This window comes from Triturus cristatus, chromosome 10 (assembly GCF_964204655.1).
Source record: "Triturus cristatus chromosome 10, aTriCri1.1, whole genome shotgun sequence".
Taxonomy (NCBI): domain Eukaryota; kingdom Metazoa; phylum Chordata; class Amphibia; order Caudata; family Salamandridae; genus Triturus; species Triturus cristatus.
The window spans coordinates 901,309,849-901,336,746 of record NC_140593.1 but is presented as its reverse complement, the minus strand read 5'-3'; the positions used below and the strand labels follow the sequence as shown (position 1 = coordinate 901,336,746).

The window sequence follows — 26,898 nt, the reverse complement described above, 5'->3', positions numbered from 1 at the left end:
TACACGCCTACTCGAAAGGCATCCCCACCAAATGCTTATCAAAGTAACATCATATGTCTTGAATTTCTCAGCCTACCTTGCTCCATATCACAGAATTGATCATTCTCCTTCATTGATTTACTATCGATGCTCAAACAGGCCCCACCTTCACAGACTTATGCACCAAGTAATTCGCCATCATCATCATCATCCCTGGTCTTTCACTTTTCACAATCTGGTACAGCAAGATGCGACCTCAGACTAGGAGTCAGAAATACACAAAAAAGTACTTGAGATTGTGACAATACTTGTATGATTTAGCAAAGTGTTACAACTGCTACCTGCTGAGCTTTCCTCATGGAAAAATAACAACTGCCTTCCTTCTTTCCTCTAAGACATCTCCACACAACAGGAGGCGTAAAATCTGCAAGAGTTAAAATAATCCTCCTCAAAATTCGTACAACAACGAAAAGAACAACCAACCAAGCCTTCTCCTCTCTGGTTTCCAGACTGTGGAACTTCATTCCCAATACCCTTAAACTAACCTGAACCTCCTGTCATACATAAAAGACCATATGAAAAAAATACTCTGATCTTATCATCTGTCATATACTGCTCCCTCTGTTCTGTACTAATCATAGATACTACTTTCCTCCTCAAAGCCCTTAACTATTACTTGTTTGCCTTTTCGTCTTGTTCTGTGTCAAGTGCTCCATTCCCCTTATGGTTAAGTCTGCGCTATGTAAATGCCTAAAATAAATAAACTGTAGATAACTTCAACCATACTCACTTGGATTAAGTGGATGGACACAAGACCTGATCCCCACTTGAGAAACCTTACTACCAGCATACAACATTATCACACTCAAAATGGAATCCATAACAATTGCTCCCCCTTACCCACTTTTTCAATATGAAAACCAACAGGCCAAAATCAACAAACTAAACTCTGAGACACCCATTTCCACACAAACAGCACCAGAAGTCCAACAAATTGGTGAGCACTGCCCTAAACAAAAACTTTGTGACGGAATGAAATATTCGGAGCTATTAAGATTATTCTGCAAGTAATACTTCATGTTCAGGTACTACCGGAAGGTACGGGTGTGAGCAGACTGCATTTGAAATGACAGTGTCAGTGGAGGGTGGAGGGGACAATGTCAGTTGGCTAACTCGTTGTGCCGTTCATGTGCTGGATGTGTGGACTTTCCAGGAGGAATCCATCCTTAATGTTTCCCTTTGTCATCAGGTTTTCAAATTCCAAAGCCAGAAGTTGTGTCCCAAATCGAAAGGGGGGAGGAACCCTGTCCGCGTGCTGCCAAACGAAGGAAAACAAGTGAATCCTACCAGGAGCTGCTTGAGATTACTGCCAAGGGTAAGGTTTCTTCGTTCAAGTGAATAGCTCAAGCACTGTATTTTTATCTCTATAGTCACAGTCACTAAAGCGTAATGCCACAGCACTGAGAGACCAACTCAATAGGGTTTACTGGCACAGTGCTGAGGCTTAAGCAAGTATGCCTGAAGCAACCAATGGACTCCTAAGATCTCGGCAGTAAAGCATGCCAGTGGCAAGTATTGTACATCTTATTTGACAGTAGCCCAGACAGACAAAACCAAGTGTGGCTCTCTAGGCATTGGTGATCTGATATCTATTTAGGCATGTCTTTGGCAGAGCAGTCAAGGAGGCAACCAGCAAGGCTTCCCAAATCATAAATGTAACATCATGTTCGAGGCAAAGAATCTCTAGATCATATGCTTTAGCATAGATCGCCATCTAGTGTTGGGCCAGGATGTTTGAACTTTGTTTTTCTTCGAAGAAGTCTTTTAAGTCACGAGGTAGGTGACTCCTCCTTTCGGTGATAGTGCGCATGGGCATCGACTCCATCCCCAGACTGTTTTTTTCCGCCATCGGGTTCGGATGTGTATTGCTGCTCTCCGGTTCGGTATCGTTTTCAAACTCCTTTGATGCGCAATCCTCTACCCTTGACGGTATTGTCTATTGATCGCGGTTCCCCATTCGGCGACGCGCATCGTGTAAATTGTGAAAACCTTCGATCAGGAGCTTCAAGGCGGGCCGTCGGGCCTACCCGTGCCAGCCACACCATCAAAATGTAACATCATTTCAGAATGGAAGCCAATTTGAAAGATGGAGCTGGGAGAAAGACATTTTTAGTGCTTCCCATCACTTAAAAAGGGGAGTATCAATGCTCTTCCAAGGATATGACTGTGCCTTACCACACAAGCTTTTGAATGTAAAGTATGTGCTTTTAAACCAAATTATATAGTTGACTGCAAGTCAGCAAAGGGCAAGAGCATCAGTACCATTATGATTTTTAAGCCATGCCTTCAGACTAGCTGAGTTGTCTGTAGTTTGCGTAAGAAAAACACAGGGAATCGAGAGACCAAGGTCATAACCAAGCTGTGAGTGACTTCTTAACCATGCAGGTAATATTCCAAATCTATTGAAGCTCCCTCTGTAACAATGGTGTGGTCTTCCTAAGATATCATCAGACCTTTTCATGAAGAAAACAAGCATTGAAAATGCAATAGGTCTCGCCTTTTATTAAGTTAAAACCATTTGCTTTGCTATACAATACCATTAGCAAAGCAAATGGCTTTAACTTAATCAAAGGCGAGACCTATTGCATTTTCAATGCTTATTTATTGCTGTACTTTTTAATTGCCACTAAAGTCCCTCTTTTTAATTTTAAAATGGAAGGAGTCCTAGATTGCGATTATACTCCTAGTGCGAAAACTCTAGGTATACGAACTACACTCGGAACCATTTATCTTTGATTTCATCGGGGAATAGCAGGGTCATTAACAAAAGAAATGTGTTAAAGACATAAAAGAAGGACTGGGTGTAGTTGACTATTTGGAGCCGGTAGTGGTACATGTTTGACACCGAAGCAAAGCGTCATATACAAGAACAATATCTTTTCTATAAAATACAAAAAAAATGAGACAGAGAACCCGCTACCGTAAAGAAAAATTTACGTTCATATTACATACTTTTATTACAAATAAATAACAAGTTTAGTTTCGTAAAATGTGTAATGTTGAAAAACTTGCATAGACTAAAAGAAAGTCACCTTTAAGCTTATAAAAATGTTTCCTTATCCTGAAAGACGTAACACAAAGGGGGTATGACAAAGGCGTCTCTGCCAGAATAGCCAGTCACCGCATTGAATGTAAAGTACGTACCACTCTAAAATGGCCGCCACGATCTTACTTTCTGATTTACTCAGCCGAAAGTCAAGCCCTCGGTATACAGTTTCATCTACAACATATCTTGACAGGTACCGGTGGAACATATGTAAAGCGGGGTAAGCCGTGGCCATCTAGCCTGTGACCCATAACAGCTGACCCATAACCGCCCCCTCTGCACCGCGACAGTGACCCGGCCAAGAGCTAAGGCACGTCACAGGCGGCAACGTGTGCGGGAGAGAGCATGGAGCGGGGACGGGCAGCCCGTGCGCTGCTGTACGTCAGTCTCGCGCCCAGATTGAAGTGTCACTTTAATCTCGCTAAACACGGGCTTTGAAGCGGCAAGGGGCGGGGGAGCGCATTCCAGGCGGGGGTGCGGACCCTTTGAAGTATGATGCCGAGGCTGTGGCTACACGTGCACGCGCCATTGGGCTGAAGCGCTTCCCCAAACGGATTGCATGGCGGCACGATGCACGTGATTGTGCGCGTGCTCGCCATGCAATCCACTTTTGGGAGCACTTTGAAATGCCCCTCTTACTAGAGTCTCGCATAGCGATTGCGTAAACGCAATAGCTAGGCGAGACCTAAAAAAACAGTATGCCAATCTACTCTATGCTATAGCACTGTGTTATCCCCGTGCACTCAAGAATATAATGTAAAGTTCAGAACGTTTGCGTTGGCGCTCCTAGTGTCACGCGGAGTCCCACCGCGTCTTACAAATGAAAGTATGTTGTGAGGAGAGTCACCTTCTCACAGGACGGGGGCGCACTGTAAACAATGAAACGCTCGGGTTTCTTCACAAGTTTTCATTTATTAATTGAAGCGAAAATCTAATTCCATAACTTAAGCTTCAAATGTTCATCAATTGAAAAATCATTGAAATATAATATCCTTGTTTTTCTTCAAACAACGTAAATTATTCTTTATGACCACATCAGACATCCACCCAATGCATTTCGGGTCAATCACATCTGACCCTTCTTCAGGGGTCTAAAAGTAAATGAAACAGGACCATTAGATTCACTGTATAGTTCAACAGAGCACATCTAACGAAAATACCCTCGATTATGTTAAACAGTGTGAAAAAGAAATACATAACTGTGAACAAGGAGTAACTGCAAGTGTAAAAGAATATATAGAAAAATGTCTGCGTAAATAAAATCAAGTACGTGAGAAAACAGTACGTGAAGGCAACCTAAATCAACGCTCTCGGGTCTACCGAAGGTGAAACCAGTTAGGTGTATATGCGTACAGGAAAAACTCAAGCGAATTTCAATAGAAGAAAATAAATGAGCATGTCAAAAACGCCAACTTACTGGGGACCGGACGGTCTACGTGGATCTGAGGCTCAGTGATCGGCATACGGATTACGCGCCGAAATGGATGACAAATCATAACAGGAACGTGATAGGTCCATTTATGTGAACAAAGTCACGTGATAACGGGAAAAAACTTAACGAACCAATCCGTGACGCAAACGTTCTGAACTTTACATTATATTCTTGAGTGCACGGGGATAACACAGTGCTATATTATTGACTTTCAGTCCTCCCCATCCCTGATTGCACCACACTGCAACGATGCAATTGGACGATATCGCTCAACTCACCACCAATACGGCTGAAACGCTAGGCTTCACGCCAGAAGCAGCTCTGGAAATCTATGATTTGATACAGGAGACCAGAAGTTTCACTCCACAAAAAACCACTACAGCACAGTTATTAAGACAATTTGAATATATGAGCAAGAAAGAAATAAACCAAAGGATGCACGCCACCACGTTAATCCATTACCATAAAAACAAGAGAATACCAAGGGGCCTCAGGATAGCCCTCAAGCCAATGCTGTGTAAAAATAGTAAGAAATTTGTCGAAAGATGGTATCAGATACTCAACAAATGTTCACTCGATCTAATTCTGCTAATTGTTGAAGAACTATCTAAAGTTTTAATTGAATTGGAAGAAGAGATTAAAACCTTACAAACGGAAATCAATCAAAATCCAGATCTCACTAAAACTTTAGAAGACATTAATCTTAAATTAGAAAAATACGCCAAAGAAGTGAATGAGAGAAAAGTCAGAAAATATCGAAGAGATACATTAGATTACAAACTTGAAGAAGTTTATTCTTGGGCTGAAGTTTATAATCAAAGGAAATGGCAACCACAACAACAGGCACAAAAGGCAACAACATCTTCATCCCAAGAAAGCGTTGTATCCGATTCTGAGATTTCGGTGTCAAGAGGTCCAATAAGCAAGACTACTATATCAATTACCAAACCGTCCACGAATAAAATCACTCAACTCCCAGCTTTTTTAGACATCAGTCCAGCAGCAAACTCTTCACCAATAACAGAAGGTGTACACGAAGGGGCAAAACATTGCAGAAAGGACCAGGAGCCAGATGTCGAAAGCAATCTCGTAGTAAACATTTCATCAAAAATTTTAACTAAAGCTGAAACTAAATTGTTGAACAAAGGCATTACATTTGTTCCTACCTACCATTCTAATCTAGCAGAAACGGAGATAGCCTTGTTCAAATTTTTGAGGACCTTGAAATTAAAATTCTTTTTCAAAGATACTGAAACACCACAACTAACAGAAACATGGGATAAAGATTTAAAACCAAAAAGTACCTTTTGCGTGCCATTTACACACAAAACGATTGAAGCCTTCGAAAGATCAGTATTAGCAGATATTCAAGAAATTAGATTCACCAAACCTAAGAAGATGAATTTATCCCCTAAAGAATGGAATACTCTAAAAAACTTAAGCGCAGATAAACAGCTTACCTTTCAAAAAGCCGATAAAGGTGGCGCTCTCGTTGTGATGGATACAGAATTCTACACTAAGAGTGTTAATGAACATGTTGCTAATCAAGATATCTATCTTCCTTTGGAATCTGATCCCACGTCTGAATATCAACAAATGCTTGAAGATCATTGAACATGCCTTTGAAATGAATTGGATTTGTGTTAAAACCAAGCAATTCTTTGACACTAAATTTCCCAGAAGACCGCAATTATACATGCTGCCAAAAATTCATAAGGACATTGTTAATCCACCATTCAGACCCATTGTCTCGGCCTGTGGGTCCATCTCTGAACCGATTGGAAAATTCGTAGATAAATTTTTACAACCTATTGTACAAAGAGGTGTCACCTATATCAAAGACACTACATCTTTTTTGAACTTATTAAAGTTGGTTGAACTTGAAAATGGTGAGTCATATGCATTATGTACTATAGACGTAACTGCGTTGTACACATCGATACCTCACAATGAAGGTCTGGAAGCATTGGAATGGAGCTTGCTAAGAAGTGACCTAGATGAGTCACAAAAATTGCTAATCATGGAACTCATGCAATTCGCACTTTACTGTAGCTACTTTGAATGGCAAGGAAAATTTTACAATCAAACAAGTGGTACATCTATGGGATTCGGGGGGGGCTCCTTCGTATGCCAATATTTTTATGAGTAAATTTGAGACACATCACATTCTTGAGAACCCGATGTGGAGTGAAGGAATTGTAATGTATAAGCGGTATATTGATGATTTATTTTTAATCTGGAAAGGATCTCGCTCACAACTTGAAAATAATATCTCGATTCTTAACACACATAATGATCGTATAAAATTCACTCATCATATTGACGAGAAATCCATTGCATTTTTGGATGTTACAGTGAAGCTAGATCAAAACCAGATTTCCTCTCAACTTCACACCAAAAAGACTGACAGAAATTCCAGTCTATTTTTCCAGAGTTTTCATCCAGAGTCACTCAAGAAACATTTACCTACCTCTCAATATATCAGAATGAAACGTATTGTATCTAACATTGATGATCTAAAAACGACTCTCGATGAACAAACAGTCAAATATCGACAAAGAGGGTATCCTGAAAGTGTGTTAAAGACATCTTTAGATAAAGTATCATTGCTACCAAGAGATAACCTTCTTCAAGAACGTACTGTTAATCGCAAAGATAAAGCAAAAACTGTATGCGTGTTGAAATATTCCACAGAGTCATCTCAAATCAAGAAAATTATTAACAAACATTGGAGAATCATACAAATGGAGCCAGATCTAAATAATCTATATGAAGACAAAATTAACTTTGCTTTTCAACGTTCTAAAAATCTCAAAGTAATTTTGAATACAACTAAAAAATCGACACAGAAATGGCGTGGCATGCTCCAATGCCACAATTGCACCCACTGCGGGAACGTAATCATTGGAAACAAATTTACTCATCCCACTAAGGGTTACCCCATAGCTCTCAATCACACGAGCACTTGTGACCCAGCTAATTGTGTTTATGCGATCAAATGCCCTTGTGGTAAAGTATATGTGGGTCAAACAGAGCGGAAAGTGAAAATCCGTATCACAGAACATAGGAGCAACATCAGGATGAAGAATCTCAAATCATCTGTGGCATGTCATTGGATTGAAGCTTGCCATCAAATATCTCAATTACGTTTTACCATACTTGAAACGATCACACAATGCCGAGACTTGGATCCTACAAAACAAAGATTAAGAACCGAATACTTTTGGATCAAAAAACTGAACTGTTCCCATCCTTCTGGGATGAATGATCGCATAGAATATGCATGTTTTCTTTAGCAAAGGACAGCAAATCTGCATTGACATGAGGTGTTCCTTTGGTCCTCACAATAATAATATGTGTATTTAATGATGTGCTGTTATTCGTAGAGATTTACTTTTTATGTCTTATTCTTTATTTGTATTGTTTCTCGATCTGCATGTAAAGCATTTTTCATTTTATTTAACTTTATTGAGCACCTTGTACACACTAGATTAGAGCATTTCGACCATTATTGGTTGACTCGCAGTCTCGTTCACTATGATTGGCTCACTCGCCGTCTTGGTACGGCTGATATTGATTCACCTGTCAGTCTGTCTCAGATTGGCTTGCTAAGTCTTTCCCCATCACGTAACCTGGTCACGGATTGGTTCGTAAAGTTTTTTCCCCTTATCACGTGACTTTGTTCACATAAACGGACCTATCACGTTCCTGTTATGATTTGTCATCCATTTCGGCGCGTAATCCGTATGCCGATCACTGAGCCTCAGATCCACGTAGACCGTCCGGTCCCCAGTAAGTTGGCGTTTTTGACATGCTCATTTATTTTCTTCTATTGAAATTCGCTTGAGTTTTTCCTGTACGCGTATACACCTAACTGGTTTCACCTTCGGTAGACCCGAGAGCGTTGATTTAGGTTGCCTTCACGTACTGTTTTCTCACGTACTTGATTTTATTTACGCAGACATTTTTCTATATATTCTTTTACACTTGCAGTTACTCCTTGTTCACAGTTATGTATTTCTTTTTCACACTGTTTAACATAATCGAGTGTATTTTCGTTAGATGTGCTCTGTTGAACTATACAGTGAATCTAATGGTCCTGTTTCATTTACTTTTAGACCCCTGAAGAAGGGTCAGATGTGATTGACCCGAAATGCATTGGGTGGATGTCTGATGTGGTCATAAAGAGTAATTTACGTTGTTTGAAGAAAAACAAGGATATTATATTTCAATGATTTTTCAATTGATGAACATTTGAAGCTTAAGTTATGGAATTAGATTTTCGCTTCAATTAATAAATGAAAACTTTTGAAGAAACCCGAGAGTTTCATTGTTTACAGTGCGCCCTCGTCCTGTGAGAAGGTGACTCTCCTCACAACATACTTTAATCTACTCTATGCTGCCACTCTAATCTAATCTGCATTTTACACTCCTGTGCACCACTCCAGTCCGAAACAATCTACTTTACAAACTCCAGTCAGTTCCACTCCACTCCACTGTACTCTGTACCACTCCACTCTGCACCTCTGCACTCTATGCCAACTACTCTGTCACTTTAGTCTGCAACACTCTACGCCATTGAAGTTTAAGCAACTCTATTCTACTCGGATCCACTCTGTTCTACTCTGTGCCACTGTACTCTATGCCTCTGTTCTCTATGCAGCTCTACTCTGCACCTCTCTATGCCACTGGACTCTACTCTACACCACTGGACTCTACTCTGCACCACTCTACGCCTCTAGTCTGAACAACTCTACGCCGCTGCTCTCCACACCAATGCACTCTACGTCACTCTACTCTGCACCACTCTACTCCACGCCACTGCATTTCGCCACTCTACTATACACTACTGCTCTCTACGACAGTCTACTCTGCAACACTGCACTTTGCCACTGTATGCCACTGCACTCTACGCTACTTGACTGTACCCTGCAGCACTCCGCGCTACTTCACTCTACACCACTTTGCAACATTGCACTCTCAGCCACTGAACTCTACGTCACTCTTATCTGCACCACTACACTCTACCCTGCACCACTCTACTGCACTCTACAACAATGCACTGTATGCCACTACATTCTACTCTGCACCACTGCACTCTATGACACTACACTCTGTGCCACTGCTCTCTACCCTGAAACAATCCATTTTACGCCATTGCACTCGTCGCCACTCTATTCCACTCAGCGCCATTCCACTCTACACCACTGCAATCTACACTGCGCCACTCCATGCAACTCTATTCAGCGCCACTGCCCTCTACACCACTGCACTCGATGACACTTTACTCAAAACCTATACAATTTACACCAGTCTACTCTACACTACTGCACTGTATGCCACTATACTCGCCTCTGGAACACTCTACTTTATGCCACTGTACTTTACACCATTGCACTCTACGTCACTTTACTCTGCACTGCTCTACTTCACTACCCTCTACATTAATGCACTCTGTGCCACTCTACACCACTGCAATCTAGAACACTGTACTCTGCAACACTGCACTCTCCCCCACTAAACTCTGTCACTCTAATCTACTCTTCTCTACCCTTTTGCACGCTACACCACTGCACTCTACAGCTCTACACTCAATGCTCTCTAATCTGCTATGCATCACTTTACTCTAGAATATGGCCAGGTCTAAACCGGGGTGGCATGGTGAGCAAAAGAATGATGGATTTAACCCAGATCTCTTGACTGGGGGTGTATGTTTTGATTTGTTCTGCATTCCGTCCATCAATTGTATGTCTTTTGCACTCTACACCACTGCATGCTACTCCAATGTACACTACTGTGCTCCACTTAAATCTAAACGACTCTACGATTCTACACTCTATGCCACTCTAATCTGTTCTGTGCTAAAGCACTCTAGGCCACTGCACACTACACCACTGCAGTTTACCCTGCACCACTCCACTCTACCCTGCACCACTCAACTTCAGTATACTCTGAAACAATCCACTGTGCACTACTGCACTCAACACCATTGCAACCTCCTCTGCACCACTCTTCTTTACGCCACTGCACTCTACACCACTCTACGCCACTCTACTGTGCACCACTACATTCTACTCCACACTGACAACAGTCTACAATGCTCCACTCTGACTCTCTACTCCATTAAACTCGACTCCACTCCTTACCACACCACTGTACAACACTACTCCATTATAAGCCACTCTATATTACTCCATCTACGAAACTCCCTCTATGCCACTCCATGCCACTTTACCCCCCTCTATTTTACAACATACTACTCCACTCTGTTCAACTCCGCTACTTCATTCTTTGCCACTCTCCTCTGACACTGTGCCACTCCACTTTTACTCCACTCTATGCCATTCCACTCTCCTTTTCTACTCCACTCTAGGACAATCTTCCCCGCTCCATGCCATGCTACTCTACAACACTCTACTCCACTAAAAGCAACACCCGCTACGTCACTCTACTCTTCACTATTCAATGAAACTATGCCACTCGACTCTATGACACTCTACTACACTCTACTCTCTTCCATGCCACAACATTCTACTCCTTCCACAACACTGTGGCATGCTATGGCACTCCATGACCCTCCATGACACTCAACTTCACTTAACTTCACGCTACCCCATGACACTCCAGTTCACTCCACTCTACTCTGGTCTACACCACTCCACGCCACTCCCTTTACTCCACAAACTTTTAGCCATGCTTAGCAGCAGCCACGCTGGTGAACAACATGGCTAAAACATATTGCAAAGCCGATAGCGCTTGCATAAGCAAGAGCTATTAGTTTTGCCAATGCTTGTTTTATTTAATGCTCCCAGACTGGCGTCCTCCATCATGGCAGAGTAAGTTGAAAATAAACAAAGTTGCTGGTGCATTGTCATGACGCATACCAGTATATGAGCGGTGACGCTTGCACAAGCGTATCATGGCACTCTGGTCAATCACTGCTCGTTGGCAGTCCTCATTTTTGTGGGAACAGGGCCGAACTATTATTTTCTAATAAGCACTCCTTGGGAGTACATATTGTTCCTTTCTCACACCCCCCCCCCCCTTCTTTTCCACAGTCCTCGTAATCCTTTGCCTCCCCCAATTCCTATTATTTATTTTTGGTTTTACTTGTTTGTTTATTTTGTATGTGGGATCGGCAGCAGCTAAGTGCTTACAGGGTCATTGGCATCCTTATTTTGCCGTTCTTTTTCTATTGATTTTCAGACATTTAATTACCGTTCTAACGTGGCTGAAAGTTGCACAGGCTGCCATTTGTCCCATTTAAAGTTTAGAAGCACTTTAGTATTTTGTTTTTAATGGAAGCATGTTACACAGAATATCGCGGCATTGTTGCTTGAGTACTGCTCTGTGGAAGCCTCCGACCTCCTGGCGGTAGCCCACCACCTTTGCCCCGGACTACCTGCATCCCGGCTGGCTGTGTCTCTGCCATTTTCCAGCCACCACCTTCCTTGAGGCTCCAAACATCTCCGCGTGACCCACAAGGCTACCTCCCTGTGTCGTGGAGCCCAGACCCGTGGACCATCACAGTCCGAGCAGCCTACGAACCTTCCTGCCTTAGCTACTCCCTGCCCAAAGGCACAAGCAGTTGTCGCTCCCGCCCTCCTCGTCCAGGACTTAGCAACAACAAAACGAGCTGATTTTATCACGTGTTTTATCATTGAAACGATTCATTGCAATTGTTTCACGTTTGTGCGTTTTTACTTGACATTTAGACCCGCAAGCGCACCCTTTGTCTGTCTGGATTAATGTATTAACCTTTTTGAAATATTTGTATTCATAGTTATACATACCGTTTTTGCTCTCTCTGGCGCGCCTTTATGCGAACTAAATAAACTACAAGTCAATTTATACCAAATAGAGAGCATAGTGAATCATGTAACTCAATGTGTCCTCCATATAGTACTTTTTGCCTAAAATACCTTTAGTCGTATTCTAATATCCCTTTGAAAATACATTGCTTTCCTGTGATCAAGCAGTAAGTTTTCAAAACCTTTCTGGCCTACACCTAGGACAAAGGGAAATGCTTTTAATTTCAAGAGATTTTGGCTTGATGGATGTTTTTTTGCTCAGCGCAAAGCCCATGTTATATTCATGTATTGTAGAGAAAAACATGAACGTTTGCAGGCATTGTATGTACTTTTGCATGCGGACCTGAGAAAGATGGGAAACTGTGGCCCTTTTGCGACTACTTTCTAGAAATTATTCTTGCAAACGTCAGTATGTATTAGACCTTAGGGAAACTGCCTAATAGTAATGACAGTCTTTCTCTGTGCTGGAACAAAATATGTGAACTAGAAATTGGTAGCCAGCTTACATAACTCATATTTAAATAGTACATGCAATTGGGATACAGTTAACATGTATATTCTTTCAACATTTATTATGAAATAATTTTTTACAGTCGTTGTTAAAAATAACAATTTAATGTGCTGATGGTTTATATGTTGTGTAAAAATTATTCTTCCTTTTAAGAATTTCTTTTTTCCCCCCCAGCTGCCGAGGTTGAAAATGAAACTGGAATTGAAAAGCTTCAACTCGAAAACTGGAGTCTGCAGCATCCAAGCGAGATTTCTTCCTCCCAAGAAAAAAGAGACTATTTTATGCGTTGTCTGGAGTGCGGACAGAAATGTAACAATCAGTGCAGACTTACCCGAGCCAGTTTTCCAATGGGATCTCAAGGTCCTTATCATCCAGTCCCTATCGGCGTTGATGGGAACCAAAAAATCCGATTTATGACTCACCCCTTTCCTGCTGATGGGATCTCGGGTTATAACTGTGTACCTCAGCCCGCAGTCACTGATGGGACTTCTGGACACAGGCATGTGCCTGCTTCTGTTGCCTCATATGGGAGCCAAGAGTTTGGGCCACCAACGTCACCCGGTGCAATGTATGGACGTCCTGGAATCCGGCAACCGAATCCTGCTGTTTCTGCCTACGGAAGCCTGGGAATTGGGCAGTCGGCTCCTCCTGTATACAGTAGTTCTGACCCAACGCACACATCATCCCAGTCTGCAGTTGGTGGCAACCAAGGACATCGGTACCCATCCCACACTGGCCCAGTTGGTGGAATCCATGGAGGTGCATATCCAGCTTCTTCTGTTGGCAGTCATGGATTGACCTATGCAGTTCCTAATACCGCTGCCTCAATTCATGGGCCTCGATATCCAAACCCCCCTATTAATGGAAGCTATGGAGTTCGTTATTGTCCACCTCCTCTCCCTCCCACTACTGCTCCTGGGGGTCATGGAGTTGCCTTCACTGCTCCTCCAGGTAATGTTGGGGGGAGCCCAGGTGGAAGGTATCCCACATCACCTGTTGCTGTTAGTGGTATCCATGGAGCTACATTTGCGAATCCTCCTGTTACTGTTGGTGGGAGCCAGGGACTTCGGTATTCAGCTCCACATGGAGTCACATACTCAACTCCTCCAGTCACTGTTGGCCACGGAGTTCGTTTTTCGCCTCCTGCTACAGTTACTGGGGGTCATGGAGGTACATATTCAACTTCAGCAGTGGTCAGCAGTGGTCAGGGAATTCGCTTTTCTTCCCCACCTTCTACTGGCAGTCATGGGACTACCTTTGTAAGCCATCCTTCTGCTGCCAGTGGCGGCCCAGGTGCTATGTATTCAACACCGTTGGCCTCAGCGGTGCATGGGGTGACATATGCCTCTCATCCATCTATGGTTAGTGGAAGCCCAGGAGTAAGGTATCCAGCCGCACCTGCAACTGTTGTTGGAAGTCAAGGGGTCAGGTTTTCAGCACCACCTCCTGCCTATTCAAATGCTGGAACTGTTCTTGGAAGTCCAGGTACTAGGTTTCCTGCACCACCTCCACCCTATTCAACTGCAGCATCAAGTGGAAATCCAGGGGTCCGATATACCGCTCCATCTGCAAGTGTTGGTGGGAGTCCAGGTGCTCGATACTCTTCTCCAGCCTCTGGTGGCCATCAAGGTGTTAGGCATTCAGGCCCTGGTAACTTTTCTGGCAGTCATGGTATTGGGTATCCCAATTCTTCTAGTGCTGGTCATGGAGTTACACATTCAACCCCTCCAACAACTGTTAGTGGCCTTACTAATTTACAACCCCCCTCTTCAGCTGGCGGTAGTGGAATGACCTACTGCACATCCACAACTGTTGGTGGAAGTCAGGGAGTGTCACATACTACCACTTCTGTGACTGAGAGTTCTGGCCATTCATTTACAGCTCCTCCTCATGTTGGTTGGAGCCATGCAGCTAAGTATTCCGCACCTTTTCCTCCGAATGGTGGAAGCAAGGGGATCTGGTACCCAGCTTCACTTACTGGAGGTAATGGAAGCCAGAGTACTGGTCCCCCTGCTGCTAATGCAAGCAATCAGACAATTAGACATCCATTGTCTCCTGCTTCTGGCAGTGGAAATCAGGGGGTTCGATTTTCGGCTTCCCCCGTTGCTCCTACTGCCAGCCACGGGGTTAGATATTCAACATCTCCAGCTGCTCCTACTGGCAATCAGGGAGTTAGGCACTCAACATCCCCTGCCAGTGGAAGTCAGGGATCACGGTTTCCTACTTCTCCAGCCTCATCTAGTTCGAATCCAGGGCTAAGGCATTCAGTACCCATCACTGTTCCAAGTGGAAATCAAGGCGTTAGGTATTCAGCACCTCCTGTGAATGCCAACGGGAACCAGGGGATTAGACATTCAGTACCCCCTGGTGCCTCTGGCGGGCACCAGGGGGTTAGGTTTTCAAGTTCCCCCGCTGCTGCTGCTGGTGGGAGCCAGGGAGTTAGGTTTACAACTCAGTCAGCTGCTTCTAGTGGAAATCAGGCTGTTAGGTTTTCAAATCCACCTACGGCTGCTAATGGAAACCAGGGGATTAGGTATTCAGTTTCTCAGGCAGTCGCTAATGGTAGTCAAGGGGTTAGATATTCAACTCCCTCGGCCACAGTCAATGCAAATCATGGAGTAAGATATGTAGCTGGCACTATGACATCGAGTGCGGGCCAGATCGCAAAGGATACTCCTATTACTGCTGGTGGGCGTTATGGTGTTAGATATGCAGGTGCTCTAACCAATGTTCATGGAAAAGAGGGAACTGGACAGGCCATGACAACGGGTACCAATCATGGGAGCCATGGTCCTAAGAACGCACCACCAGTTGCTGTTGGTGGGATTGTAGGCAGTAGACCACCTTCATTACCTGTTGCTACCTCTAGCGGTGTGGGTCCAAAGCAAGCCACTCAGTTGAGTCGTGGATTAATCAGAGTCACCTCACCAATTGTCATAAGTGAAGATCCTGAAATAAACCCTACTCCCCGGCTTCCGAATCAATGGATAAGGCCTGATGAAACACCAAATATAATTACTCCTGCCACAAATAGGAACCGTGGTTTAAGTGGGTCTACATCTCCAATAATTATTGATGAAAGTCCAGAAATAAGTAATCTCCAGTCCATTAACAGGATCAGAACATCAAACGAGGCTTCAGCAGCTTCAAGCAGAAGTAGAATAGGAAGTGATTCAACATCACCCACCATTACTCGGAAGAGCCAGGCAATTGATCCTCCTACGTCACCAATTATTATTGAAGATACACCAGTGGAGAAAGATGCTGGACCTCCCATTGGTACAGGTGAGGTTCGAGGAACTGTATGCGTTTCCTCTCCCATAGTTATTGAAGATGACCATGATGAGGGCGCCTCACCTTCCATTACCACTGAGGAGAATCGGGAAGGCAGTCACTCTGCTCCGCCTATCATAATCAGGGATGGCCCAGAGATAAGGAGCCCTTCTCCTCCCCTCAATGAGATTGATAATAAAGTGGGCAGACATACAACATCTCCCTCCACAGACCTCGAGAGTCAAAGTGTGAGCCATGCTAAGGCCAGTGTCATTAGTGTTGAGGATCAGGAGTTTAGCTGTACATCTCCTGTAACTGCCATTGAGCTCCAGAGCGCCTCATTCACAACAGGTATTCCGAGTCCGAGTGTAAGACTTAGTCCACGCATCGACAATTCTGAGCTCCAGGGAGCAAATCATGTTACTTCTCCCATTATGAGTAATGGCAGTCTGGGTGTGAGTTCTCCTACTCCTCCCATAAGCAATATCATCATCACAAATATTGAGAGTCAGGGTGTGAGTCACGGAACTCAGCCGGTCACTACCGTGGAGACAGAGTGTGACAATGGTGGCGCAAAAGCAGTCTGTAACACTGAAAGTCAAAGTGTGAGTGATGAATTACCACCAGCCACTCATACTGAGAGTGAGGCTATGAGTCATGGAACCACACTGGCCACTAATGTTAAGAGTGTGAGTTCTGTAACATTGATGGTCACTAGTATTGAGAGTCAGGGTATGAATGAAGGAATCCCACTAGTTGATGTTAACGATAGTCCAGGCGTTAGTCTAGAAAATCCACTGAGCAATAACATGGACTGCCAAGGTGTGAGACATGAATCACTGCCAGTTACTTATACTGAGAACCAGGATGAGAGTCTTGGAACCCCACTTGATAATTTCACAGTGAGCCAGGATAGGAGCGATGGACCCTTGCCAGTCAGTTTTACTGAGAGTTCGGCTTGTGGAACCCCACCTGCCACATGTGCTGAAAGTCCAAATGTAAGTCAAGGAACCCCAATGTTAACTAGTATTGAGAGTCCTGAAAACCCAGCCATCTCAAGTATTGAGAGTCCCGTAGTGAGACCTGGAACTCCACCAGTTACTAATATTGAGAATCATGGTTTGACTCAAGTAACCCCTCCGTCTGTCACCAGTATTGCTATCACTAATATAGAGAGTGTGAGGCATGAAATGTGTCCAGAAACTAATATTCAGGATGATGAGTTTGAATGTGCTTCTCTCCACATCACCAATGTTGAGGATCCTAGTGTGCAACATTTTGCTTCTCCAATTACTGACATTGCTGTAACAAACGACGAGACACAGAATGCAACCTATCCCACTCCTTTTTTCACAGATATTGAGAGTCAGACTGCGAGGAGTTCAGCATTTCCCGCTGTCAACACTGAGGATCAGGAAATGAGGCCTGCATCTCCCCCGTCCATTGCTAACAACGAAAGTCATGCTGGCGCTTGTCATAGTAGTCCTGATAGTCAGACTGTCCAGTGTCTCAGTAACTCGATCTCTTGTACAGATAATCAAGTTGTTGATTGTGCCAGTTCCTGCATCACCTCTTCTGAGAGTATAAGTGTCCGTTGTCCTAGTGCCCCCATTACCATTACTGAAATTCAGGGTGCCCAGTGTCCCAGTGGCCACCCCACCAGTATAGAAAGTCAGAATGTTCGGTGTCCCAGTGCTCCCATCACCATTACTGAGAGCCATGATGTTCAGTATGCCATTTCTCCCTCTACCAAAACAGAGAGTAAGGAAGCAAGTCTTTCGCCTCCCCCTACCACTTGTGTTCAACACCAGGCCATGGAACGTGCCACTTCTACAGTTGCTGATATTGTGATTACCAGCATGGAGAGCCAGGGTGCAGGGCAGGTAACGTCTTCTATCATAAATAATGGCATCTCTAACACTGACAGTCAGGACATTAGTAATGCCGCTCCCTCTTGTCTTGAGAGTGAAGTTGCGAATAGTGTCATTCCACCTATTTCTGATGTTGAGAATGAGGTTGTACAACTTGTCACTACACCAGCCACTAGTGTTGAGAGCAAGGAAATGGGACTTGCAGCGACGCCCATTGATAATCTTACCATCATTAACACTGAGAGTAAGGGGGTAAGGGATGAGACTCCATTTATCACTAACGTCGAACATGATGGAAGCCAAACTATTCCTGCTATTTCTACTATTGAGACCCAGGAAGCTCCACCCATCACCGTAGGCAACAGTCAAGACGTAAGACATGCTACTACTCCAATTATGGTTACTGGGAGCCAGGGAGTCACACTTGCCAGTCCTCGCATTATGGTTCCTGCTAGTCAAGCAGTCCGGCATACTACAGCTTCAATTGCTGTCACCGGGAGTCAGATAGTGAGGTACACCTCTACCCCGATTGGTGTCTCTGGAAGTCAGATAATCAGGTACACCGCTCCACCTATTACTGTCACTAAAGGACAGCTAATTAGGCATCCCTCTCCCCCCATCATGGTTTCTGGGGGTCAGTTAGTTCAGCATTCCATTCCTGTAAGTGTGACGTCAACCACAACTCAACCTGTACCCATAACCATGTATGGAAGCGGAGGAACCAGACTTGCAATCCCCCCTTTTAATATTAACCAGAGTGGTGCCTCTTTGCATGCATCTTCTCCCTTTATCATTAGAAGGAATTCTGGGCTTCAGCACACAGCTTCCCCTGTAACCGTTAATGGTAGTCAAGGAATCATGCTTTCATTCCCTGTTACCATTGAAATGGGTTCAGGACTTGTGCTTGCAACTCCCATCTCGGTTGGAGAGAGCACAGGGGTGAGACAAGCTAACCCTGTAACTGTAAACATTGGGCCTCATACTGGATCAGCTCCCCAAGTAGCTGTCAATGTGAGCTCGGCAGTTCGACATACAGTTCCTGTGAGTGGAAGTATCAGCATAAGACAGCCCACCCCCATTGCAGTTAATGCAGGTCAGGGAGTAGTACAGGCCTCTGCTGGTGGAACTTCGAGCATTCTTCTTACTGCTCCCTCTGTGGCTATGGAGTCAGTCCAGCATTCTACTACTCCTGTGGGAGGCCTGGGATTTGGCAGTCCCACTGTGGTAACATTAAACAGAGGTTTGGCTCTTGAGAATGCCGCTCCCATTACTGGAGGCCTGGGAATCAGCAGTGATACAGTTGTAGCAGTCACTGGGGGATTAGGAATTGCAAATACCGCTCCCGTTAATTTTAATCAGAATCTGGGTCCTTTGCACTCCACTCCTACAGCTGTTACCCAGGTTGCACCTGTTCACATAAGTACTGGGTTAGGTCTTAGTGGTGGTACTGTTGTCGCAGTGAATGGAGGTTTAGGAGTTGGAAACATTATGCCAGTTGCACTTAGCAGGAGTTTAACTCTTGGGCACACCACTCCCATGACTGTTTCAGAAGGATTAGAACTAACTAACACTACCCCAACTGTCTCTAGTGACAATCCTACAGTCGTCCATTCTCCTGTGGTTACCGTTGGTGTGGGTCATGAGTCTTCTGTACAGAACAGCGTGGGGGATGCCACTGAACAATCTGATCATACGGATGAGGGATTATACAAATGCACTGAGTGCGAGAAAGGCTTTGGCAGTCCCAGAAGTCTTGGCTCGCACCAAAGAATTCACATAGAAGAGAGACCGGCCGTTTGCATGCATATGAATAAGACTCTGCGCGAGTTGCGTCCCAAGGAATCCTCTCAGATTGAAGATCCCCCAGTTGCATCATCTACAACGAGTACTACGGAGCCTTCTCCAACCATTCTGTACACAACGCAGAGCTCTGAACTGGGAACAGTGTATGTCGTAACAGTATAGCTCATATGTTTAGTGACTATGTCGCCTTCCTACACCCACTGACAATGGGCACAAGAACCCTGCAGAAAGACAGAATCTTTTTTCTGTGTGTATAGGTTTTTGCGTGCTCTACAGTGACTAATGCCTATTATGCATAGGAGGACTCAGCTCTTCTTTTTTGTTTTTTTTTTTGTTTTTGCAAACTGCGGACATTTCCTCATCACTATTGCGTATCAATTCCAGTAATAGAAATGAAAAATAGATTTGTCTCTTCAAAGAAATTATTTGCCATGACAGAGCCAATGTGCACAGAGACATAAACATGTTTTAGCCTATGATGTGAAGGTACGTACCCTGCTGGAAATCATTGCCCATCTCAACTCAATTGCTAGTGTTGGCAGTGTTTGAATCTGTATCAAACATAGCTGTCCTAATGAGAGCCAAGAAGGCTGTGACTAGAAAGATTGTGGTAAGATAAATGGTCACTGGAACACAGTAGTCAGTGTTCTGTGCTAGTCTTTTCATTGGAAAAGAAACACAGTTCGTCACTGTTTGTGCAGCCTTCTCTTATACGCTCTACTTCATGTTTTAAAGACAGCTGTAGGATTCCCCACCTAGGGAACTCTAATTTAATGCTCCTACACTGGCAAAAAATCTAATCAAATTGAGAATGTGCCTGTTAAGGTGGGTGTTTATGTCCCTCCCTCACTCTTTCTCTGTCTTGCTGCCTAAACAAGGGAAAGAATTTCAGAATGAAAATTATGTAAATAGAAGGCTTCAGTTTAACTCCATTAATAAATTAAAAACACATCCCACAATAGGTATGTCCTCTTGTATTCCATGAATAACCTATGTATATACAACATCCTGCCCATTACTTAATCCATTTGTAATATAGAACTCCTACCTCAAAAACCTATTCTGTAAATTATGCGTGTTGTGAATTCATGTTTATTGCTTTAATTTTTTAGGGTAATAAATATTTTGCCTTTACAAGACTCCTTCCTTTCCTCACTGGTTTCTGCTTAAGAAAGGGACAAAGGTAAGTTCAGCAGCCTGACGGTACATTATTGTTTTGGTTTGCTTGTGTATAATAACCACAAACTTATTCTGATGACTTATTTATAATATTGAGCAGACACAAAATTAGCTGCCCTGACAATAGGTTTCCACAGAAAAAGGAGAGCACATGCAAAGCTACACAGGTCAAGATGCCCAGGCCACCAATTAGCCCATGCACAGCTCCACGGAAAGTCACCAAGAGAAGTAGTTCTTTTGCAGGGGCCATCAGTAAAGAGCTCAGAGCATAAAGATTCAAAATTCACTAAACCACTTCTGTTGCCCACAACACCAGCTTCAACATCAATGCAATAACACCTATGTTCTGAGGAAGAAATTGATAGACCGGAAGAGCGTCAGTAGACCAGTTGAGGTGCCGATGCTTGGGAGTTGTATGTAGAAATTCTGTCACATTCAGATAAGACTGTTCAGTTCTTGTCAGTGTTAAATACAGCAAGTCTACCATGTAGAATTTTAGGTCTCCAGTCAGGATGTGATCTATCACACTTAGGGTAGATGGAAAAAGTATATGGCTGCCACCCAGGATCCCCTGTATTTTAAAGGACATCTTACTGGGCTTACTGATATTCTATACAGCATGAAATGTTTCAGCTGTGTGCTGGGGAATGTCACCAGCCAGTAAAACAAACTCATTGATGTGGCAGGAGGAAGGGTAGATGCTATGAATTGGCACACAGATAATTCCCAAGCCCCATCAGCCTCTAAGAAAGGCATCAGTGGGAGAAAATGGCAGATCTCTTAACATACCTGTCCCAGACACAGGAAGAGAGAAAATACTGTAGCGGAGGGCAAAACTAATACAGGCATATAAGAACTCCCATAACATCTTTCGTTGAGTCCGCTCAGGTAGTACCATCTTACCTGGGTGTGGAAAGACGCCAATGATGAAGCATGTCACTATCAGTGAGTAAGGCGTCTTCTCCAATATCTTTGGATATTCCAACACCCAGAGCGGTAATGTATTAGGAAAAACCATTTGTTCGGGATCCCCCGGTGTAAACCTAAGTTCGAAAATCTGTATATCCTTTTGGAGAACAGAAAACAGCAGTTGCCTTTTGTGATATTATAACTTTAAAAGCCTCCCACACTGTTGCCAACAGAGGATCAGAATCTGGGTTGCATCGGAAGAAGTCTTGTATCTCCTTCCCCACCTCCATCCTGAACGGGGCATCTAAGAGAGCAAGAGGGGGGGGGGAGCTAGGTTATGGAGGGTAATGCATATATCCTTCAATATGCCCCCTCTTTTCGCTATCCATACTCCCTCAGATGGTAACTTTGAAAGCCTCCCACACTGTTGCCAACTGAGGAACAGAATCAGGGTTGCGTCGGAAGAAGTCTGGTATCTCCTTCCCCACCTCCATCCTGAACGGGGCATCTAAGAGAGCAAGAGGGGGGAGCCACCAGGATAGGTAGGGTGCAGGGGTGCTCGAGGGAGTCAACATCATCATAACTGGCGAGTGATCCGAGTACGTGCACGCCAGATAGGACACTTGCTGCAACCAGGGGCCAAGACCTCTAGAGAGCAGCTAATAACAAGCCGCGACCACGAGAAGTGAACCGTGGAATGGAATGTTCCTTCAGCTCTCAAGGGATGGAGTGTCCTCCAAGCGTCCAATAGGTGGTGCGCGTCAATGACACCACGGACTTGGCACTGGGTGTTAGTGTAGTCATTGGCCTGGGGGGTGTGACCTGTCCCGCTGCGGGTCAATTGTGATGTTGAAATTCCCTTCCCGCACAATATAAGTGGACCCTATGTCAGTAATCTTTCCCCACAAGTTGGTAAAAAACTCAGGGTCATCACTATTGGGGCCATAGCAGCTCACCAAAGTAATGGAGTGCAAAGCTAGTCTGCCCCACATGAGGCTATAGCTACCCAGGGAGTTCTGCATGGACCCCATCGCCACATATGGGACATTCTTCTTAAGTATTGCTGTCCCCCTGGCATACATTGAATACGCTGCAAAGCCTCTGTGAGCCACCCACCTTGAGGCGAAGGTGGTAATAACACAGGGTTCTAGGTGCGTTTCTTGGAGCATGGTAAAGTGAATATTGTCTATCTCAACAAGACCGGACATACTAAGAACAGTATATTATAATTTACAGGACAACGGGTATTTATTCATGACAAAATTACCCTACCAAGGCAGTACACTCATTACTTGCGTGTATGTCCTACTATTCACAATTTACAGAAAACATCATGTACCACAGTTCACAACAAGCCTTTTGAAGAGGAATAAATATACCACCACAGATAACTTTGTGCAAAAAATCTGTGGAGAAGGAGGAAAGCACCTCACGTTAGTAACTCCAAAGGGGCCACTGGCATATATTTACCAGTATGCCCAGACTATCATCATCGGTAGCTTTCATCACAGATAGAAAGGTGAAAGTAAAGAGATTCCTCCAAGGTGAGAAATCAAAGAAACAGAACAAAATTAGTGCAAAGATGCCACTAACAGTGCAAGAATCACAGAATGCCCCCCAGGTCCCAAACACAATAAAGTAAGGAGATGCAATCCTCAATTAAAACGAGGTAATTCTTACTTGCTTAGGGAATTTTATTCAGTGCAGTGAGCATCCTCAATTAAAAACGGCATCTATTTGGCCATTTATACAAATACAGGCCAACATGTTTTGTTGCCTACTTTCATTCCGGCAACTTCGTCAGGGCTAGTATGGGACCTTTCATCACCTCTCTTGTTGGTCACTCAGACCGCGTGGCTGCTGTAGTCCTTCGTACCTGCACACCACCGCAAGGGACTCTGCGCCAAAAAGTCGCGGTCCCGCTGGTAACTGCTTATGTCAGTCTCGCCACATCCGCTGCGTCTGTACTCGCTTGGTGCTCTGTCCCACATTTTTTGCACAAAGTTATCTGTGGTGGTATATTTATTCCTCTTTAAAAGGCTTGTTGTGAACTGTGGTACATGATGTTTTTTTGTAAATTGTGAACAGTAGGACATACAGGCAAGTAACAAGTGTACTGCCTTGGTAGGGTAATTTTGTGATGAATAAATACCCGTTGTCCTGTAAATTATAATATACTGTTCTTAGTATGTCTAGTCTTGTTGCGATAGATTGTTGTTGAGTGGGGGACGACCTGACTACTTACCCCCTGGTACTCCTTTTTGTGATTAACAGTGAATATTGTGCCTATCCAAATAAGCCAAAATGTGCCAGTGCTTACAGGGGTTGCCCCGGCCACGCATCTTCCACGTTAAGAAGTTATATCATTGTCTCGCGGGTTTAGACGACATATGTGTGTGTGTGTGTATATATTTATTATCTACTGGCGGTCGCCAGTAGATAGTTATAGTTAGGACCGAGTTCCCATAGGAAATCTGAAAATTCTATTTTGAATAACTTTTGCGCCGGTTGACTTATCTTTGTGAAATTTTCAAAACTAATGGGGCGCTTCGCTCAGCTCCTACCCTGAAAGTCTCGGGGTGATTCGTCAAGCGGGGGCTGAGAAAAAAGGGGGTCCCAAAACGCGTTTTCCCCATGCATTTTCCCATAGGACCTTTAGTCGAAGGTACAGCCCGAACGGCTGAACAGAATTACTTGAAATTTGGCAAAGAGGTAGTCCTCAGGTCAGGCATGTGCCTTTTGCATATATGGTGTCAATCTGTTCAGTAGTTCCTGAGAAAATCAAAAGTAAAATCATATATATATCTGGGCGGAGCCTAACTACACATCTCATCGTGAGATCTGATTGGCTGTCAGCACTTCATCCAAGAAGTGTTGGCAGCCATCTTGGGACCAATATACATGATAGCACCTCATTAAAAAGCATTGCCGTTAATAGAAGGTTTTAAGACTTTAGTTACATTATAAATCATTTGTTGATGGTACCATACTCATTTTAGGTATTGTGGTGTGTTCTAAGGTGATTTTACCATGTGAAAAAGCCTTCTGCTGTGATATCATGAATCATGTTTGAGAGAAAACTATTTTCTCATGCTTTTCCCACAGAGGTTTGGAAGGTGATCTATAAGCTAAACTGAGAGCATATTTTCTGTAAATTCACATTCTCTTTCTCAGTCACGTAAGAATCAAGTCTGACATTCTCAATAAAACATGTACATCCAACAAGGGCAGAGACTGTCAGTTGATTCCTTTGTGTTCTACTGCAGCTTCCCAGCTTCCCAGAGTGTTCTAAAGAACAACTAGAGCGCTAACAGTCCTACTTATGACAAACGTATGGCACAACTGAAGCCATCTTGGTTGGAATAAAGTGGTAACTCTTAAAACATTTAATTTAAAAAGGAACAAAATGAGGGGGTTCATTTTGCCATAGAAAATATGATTAGTGCTGCAGAAAGAAAAATTAGGGCACGTTTTCAGTGACTTCTCAAATCCTCTTCTATTTCATGACATGCAGACTGAAACATGCACTTTCAATACCAGTAGCAGACTTCCCTGGTCAGCAGTAGCTTTGCTACAGTGATCTAATAAGCAACTAGTGTGCTAACATTCTGAATTTATGGCAAATGTGTGACACATCTGAATGCCTTCTTAATAGAATCAAAGTAAAACACTGAAAGTTTTTCCTACTGAGGAGACTGTAGTAAATGAGGAAATTAGGAAACATCATAACAAATAAGTCTCCCAAAATGGCCACCAGAGACAAAAGAGCCCAAATGTAGCCCAAATATCACCCAGATGTAGCCCAAGTATAGCCCGATGACAGAATGTCCCAGAGTGTTCTTAAGAACAACTAGAGCGCTTACTGTCTTACTTATGACAAAAGTATGGCACACCTGAAGCCATCTTGATTGGAATAAAGTGGTAACATTTAAAACATTTAATTTACAAAGGAACAAAATGAGGGGGTTCATTTTGCCATAGAAATTATGATTAGTTCTGCAGAAAAAAAAATTAGGGCACATTTTGACTTCTCAAATCCTCTTCTATTTCATAAACAAATTCTGACATGCAGACTGACACATGCACTTTGAATACCAGCAGCAGACTTCCCTGGTGAGCAGTAGTTTTACTACAGTGATCTAATGAGCAACTAGAGTGCTAACATTCAGAATTTATGGCAAATGTGTGACACATCTGAATACCTTCTTGATGGAACCAAAATAAAAAAACTGAAAGTATTCCCACTGAGGAGACTGCAGTAAATGAGGAAATTAGGAAACTTCATAACAAATAAATCTCCCAAGATGGCCACCAGAGACAAAAGAGCCCAAATGTAGCCCAAATATCACCCAGATGTAGCCCAAGTATAGCCCGATGACAGAATGTCCCAGAGTGTTCTTAAGAACAACTAGAGCGCTTACTGTCTTACTTATGACAAAAGTATGGCACACCTGAAGCCATCTTGATTGGAATAAACTGGTAACACTTAAAACTTCATAACAAATAAATTTCCCAAGATGGCCACCAGAGACAAAAGAGCCCAAATGCAGCACAAATATCACCCAGATGTAGCCCAGATGTAGCCCAATGACAGAAGTGTGCAAAACACTTATTTTTTGTGTATTTGCAGTATTATATAGTGCAGACTTGTCAGGTATTGGAGTGCTTTACATGAGCATTGGTTACATCACACAAGATCAAATGAATTTTGGTTGTAGACATGGGGAGATCAAGTGATTTGACCAGAATCACAGAATGTTGAGCTGAAGCAGAAACTCCAACCTGGTTCCCCAGTTGCAAAGTCTACAGCTCTGGAAGTAACACCACATCCTCTCCCCTAGGTGCAACATTTAATCAAGTGGTCAACTGGATAAAAAAACATAAAGATTACAAATAATTTAAAAGTTCTTTGTCGCTATTTGAAAACTCAGAAAATATGTCCTCATTTTAGTTTTTTAGAGCACTAACCATTATTTTGATGCAAATAAGACCCTCTCATATATGTAATTTCTAAAGGAAATACT

At 43.4% G+C, this 26,898-nt stretch overlaps 1 protein-coding gene across 1 annotated transcript in view; it reads left to right on the top strand.

Moving 5' to 3' along the window:
• LOC146796208 (uncharacterized) overlaps nucleotides 1–20,920 on the top strand; it is a 238,513-nt gene extending 217,593 nt beyond the window's left edge. The window contains exons 3-4 of the mRNA XM_085628706.1: nucleotides 1,229–1,354; nucleotides 13,014–20,920. Coding sequence (XP_085484832.1) covers nucleotides 1,229–1,354; nucleotides 13,014–19,948 — 7,061 coding nt within the window. The 3' untranslated portion in view covers nucleotides 19,949–20,920. The remainder of the gene's footprint in view (nucleotides 1–1,228; nucleotides 1,355–13,013) is intronic.
• The last annotated feature ends 5,978 nt before the right edge of the window (nucleotides 20,921–26,898 follow it).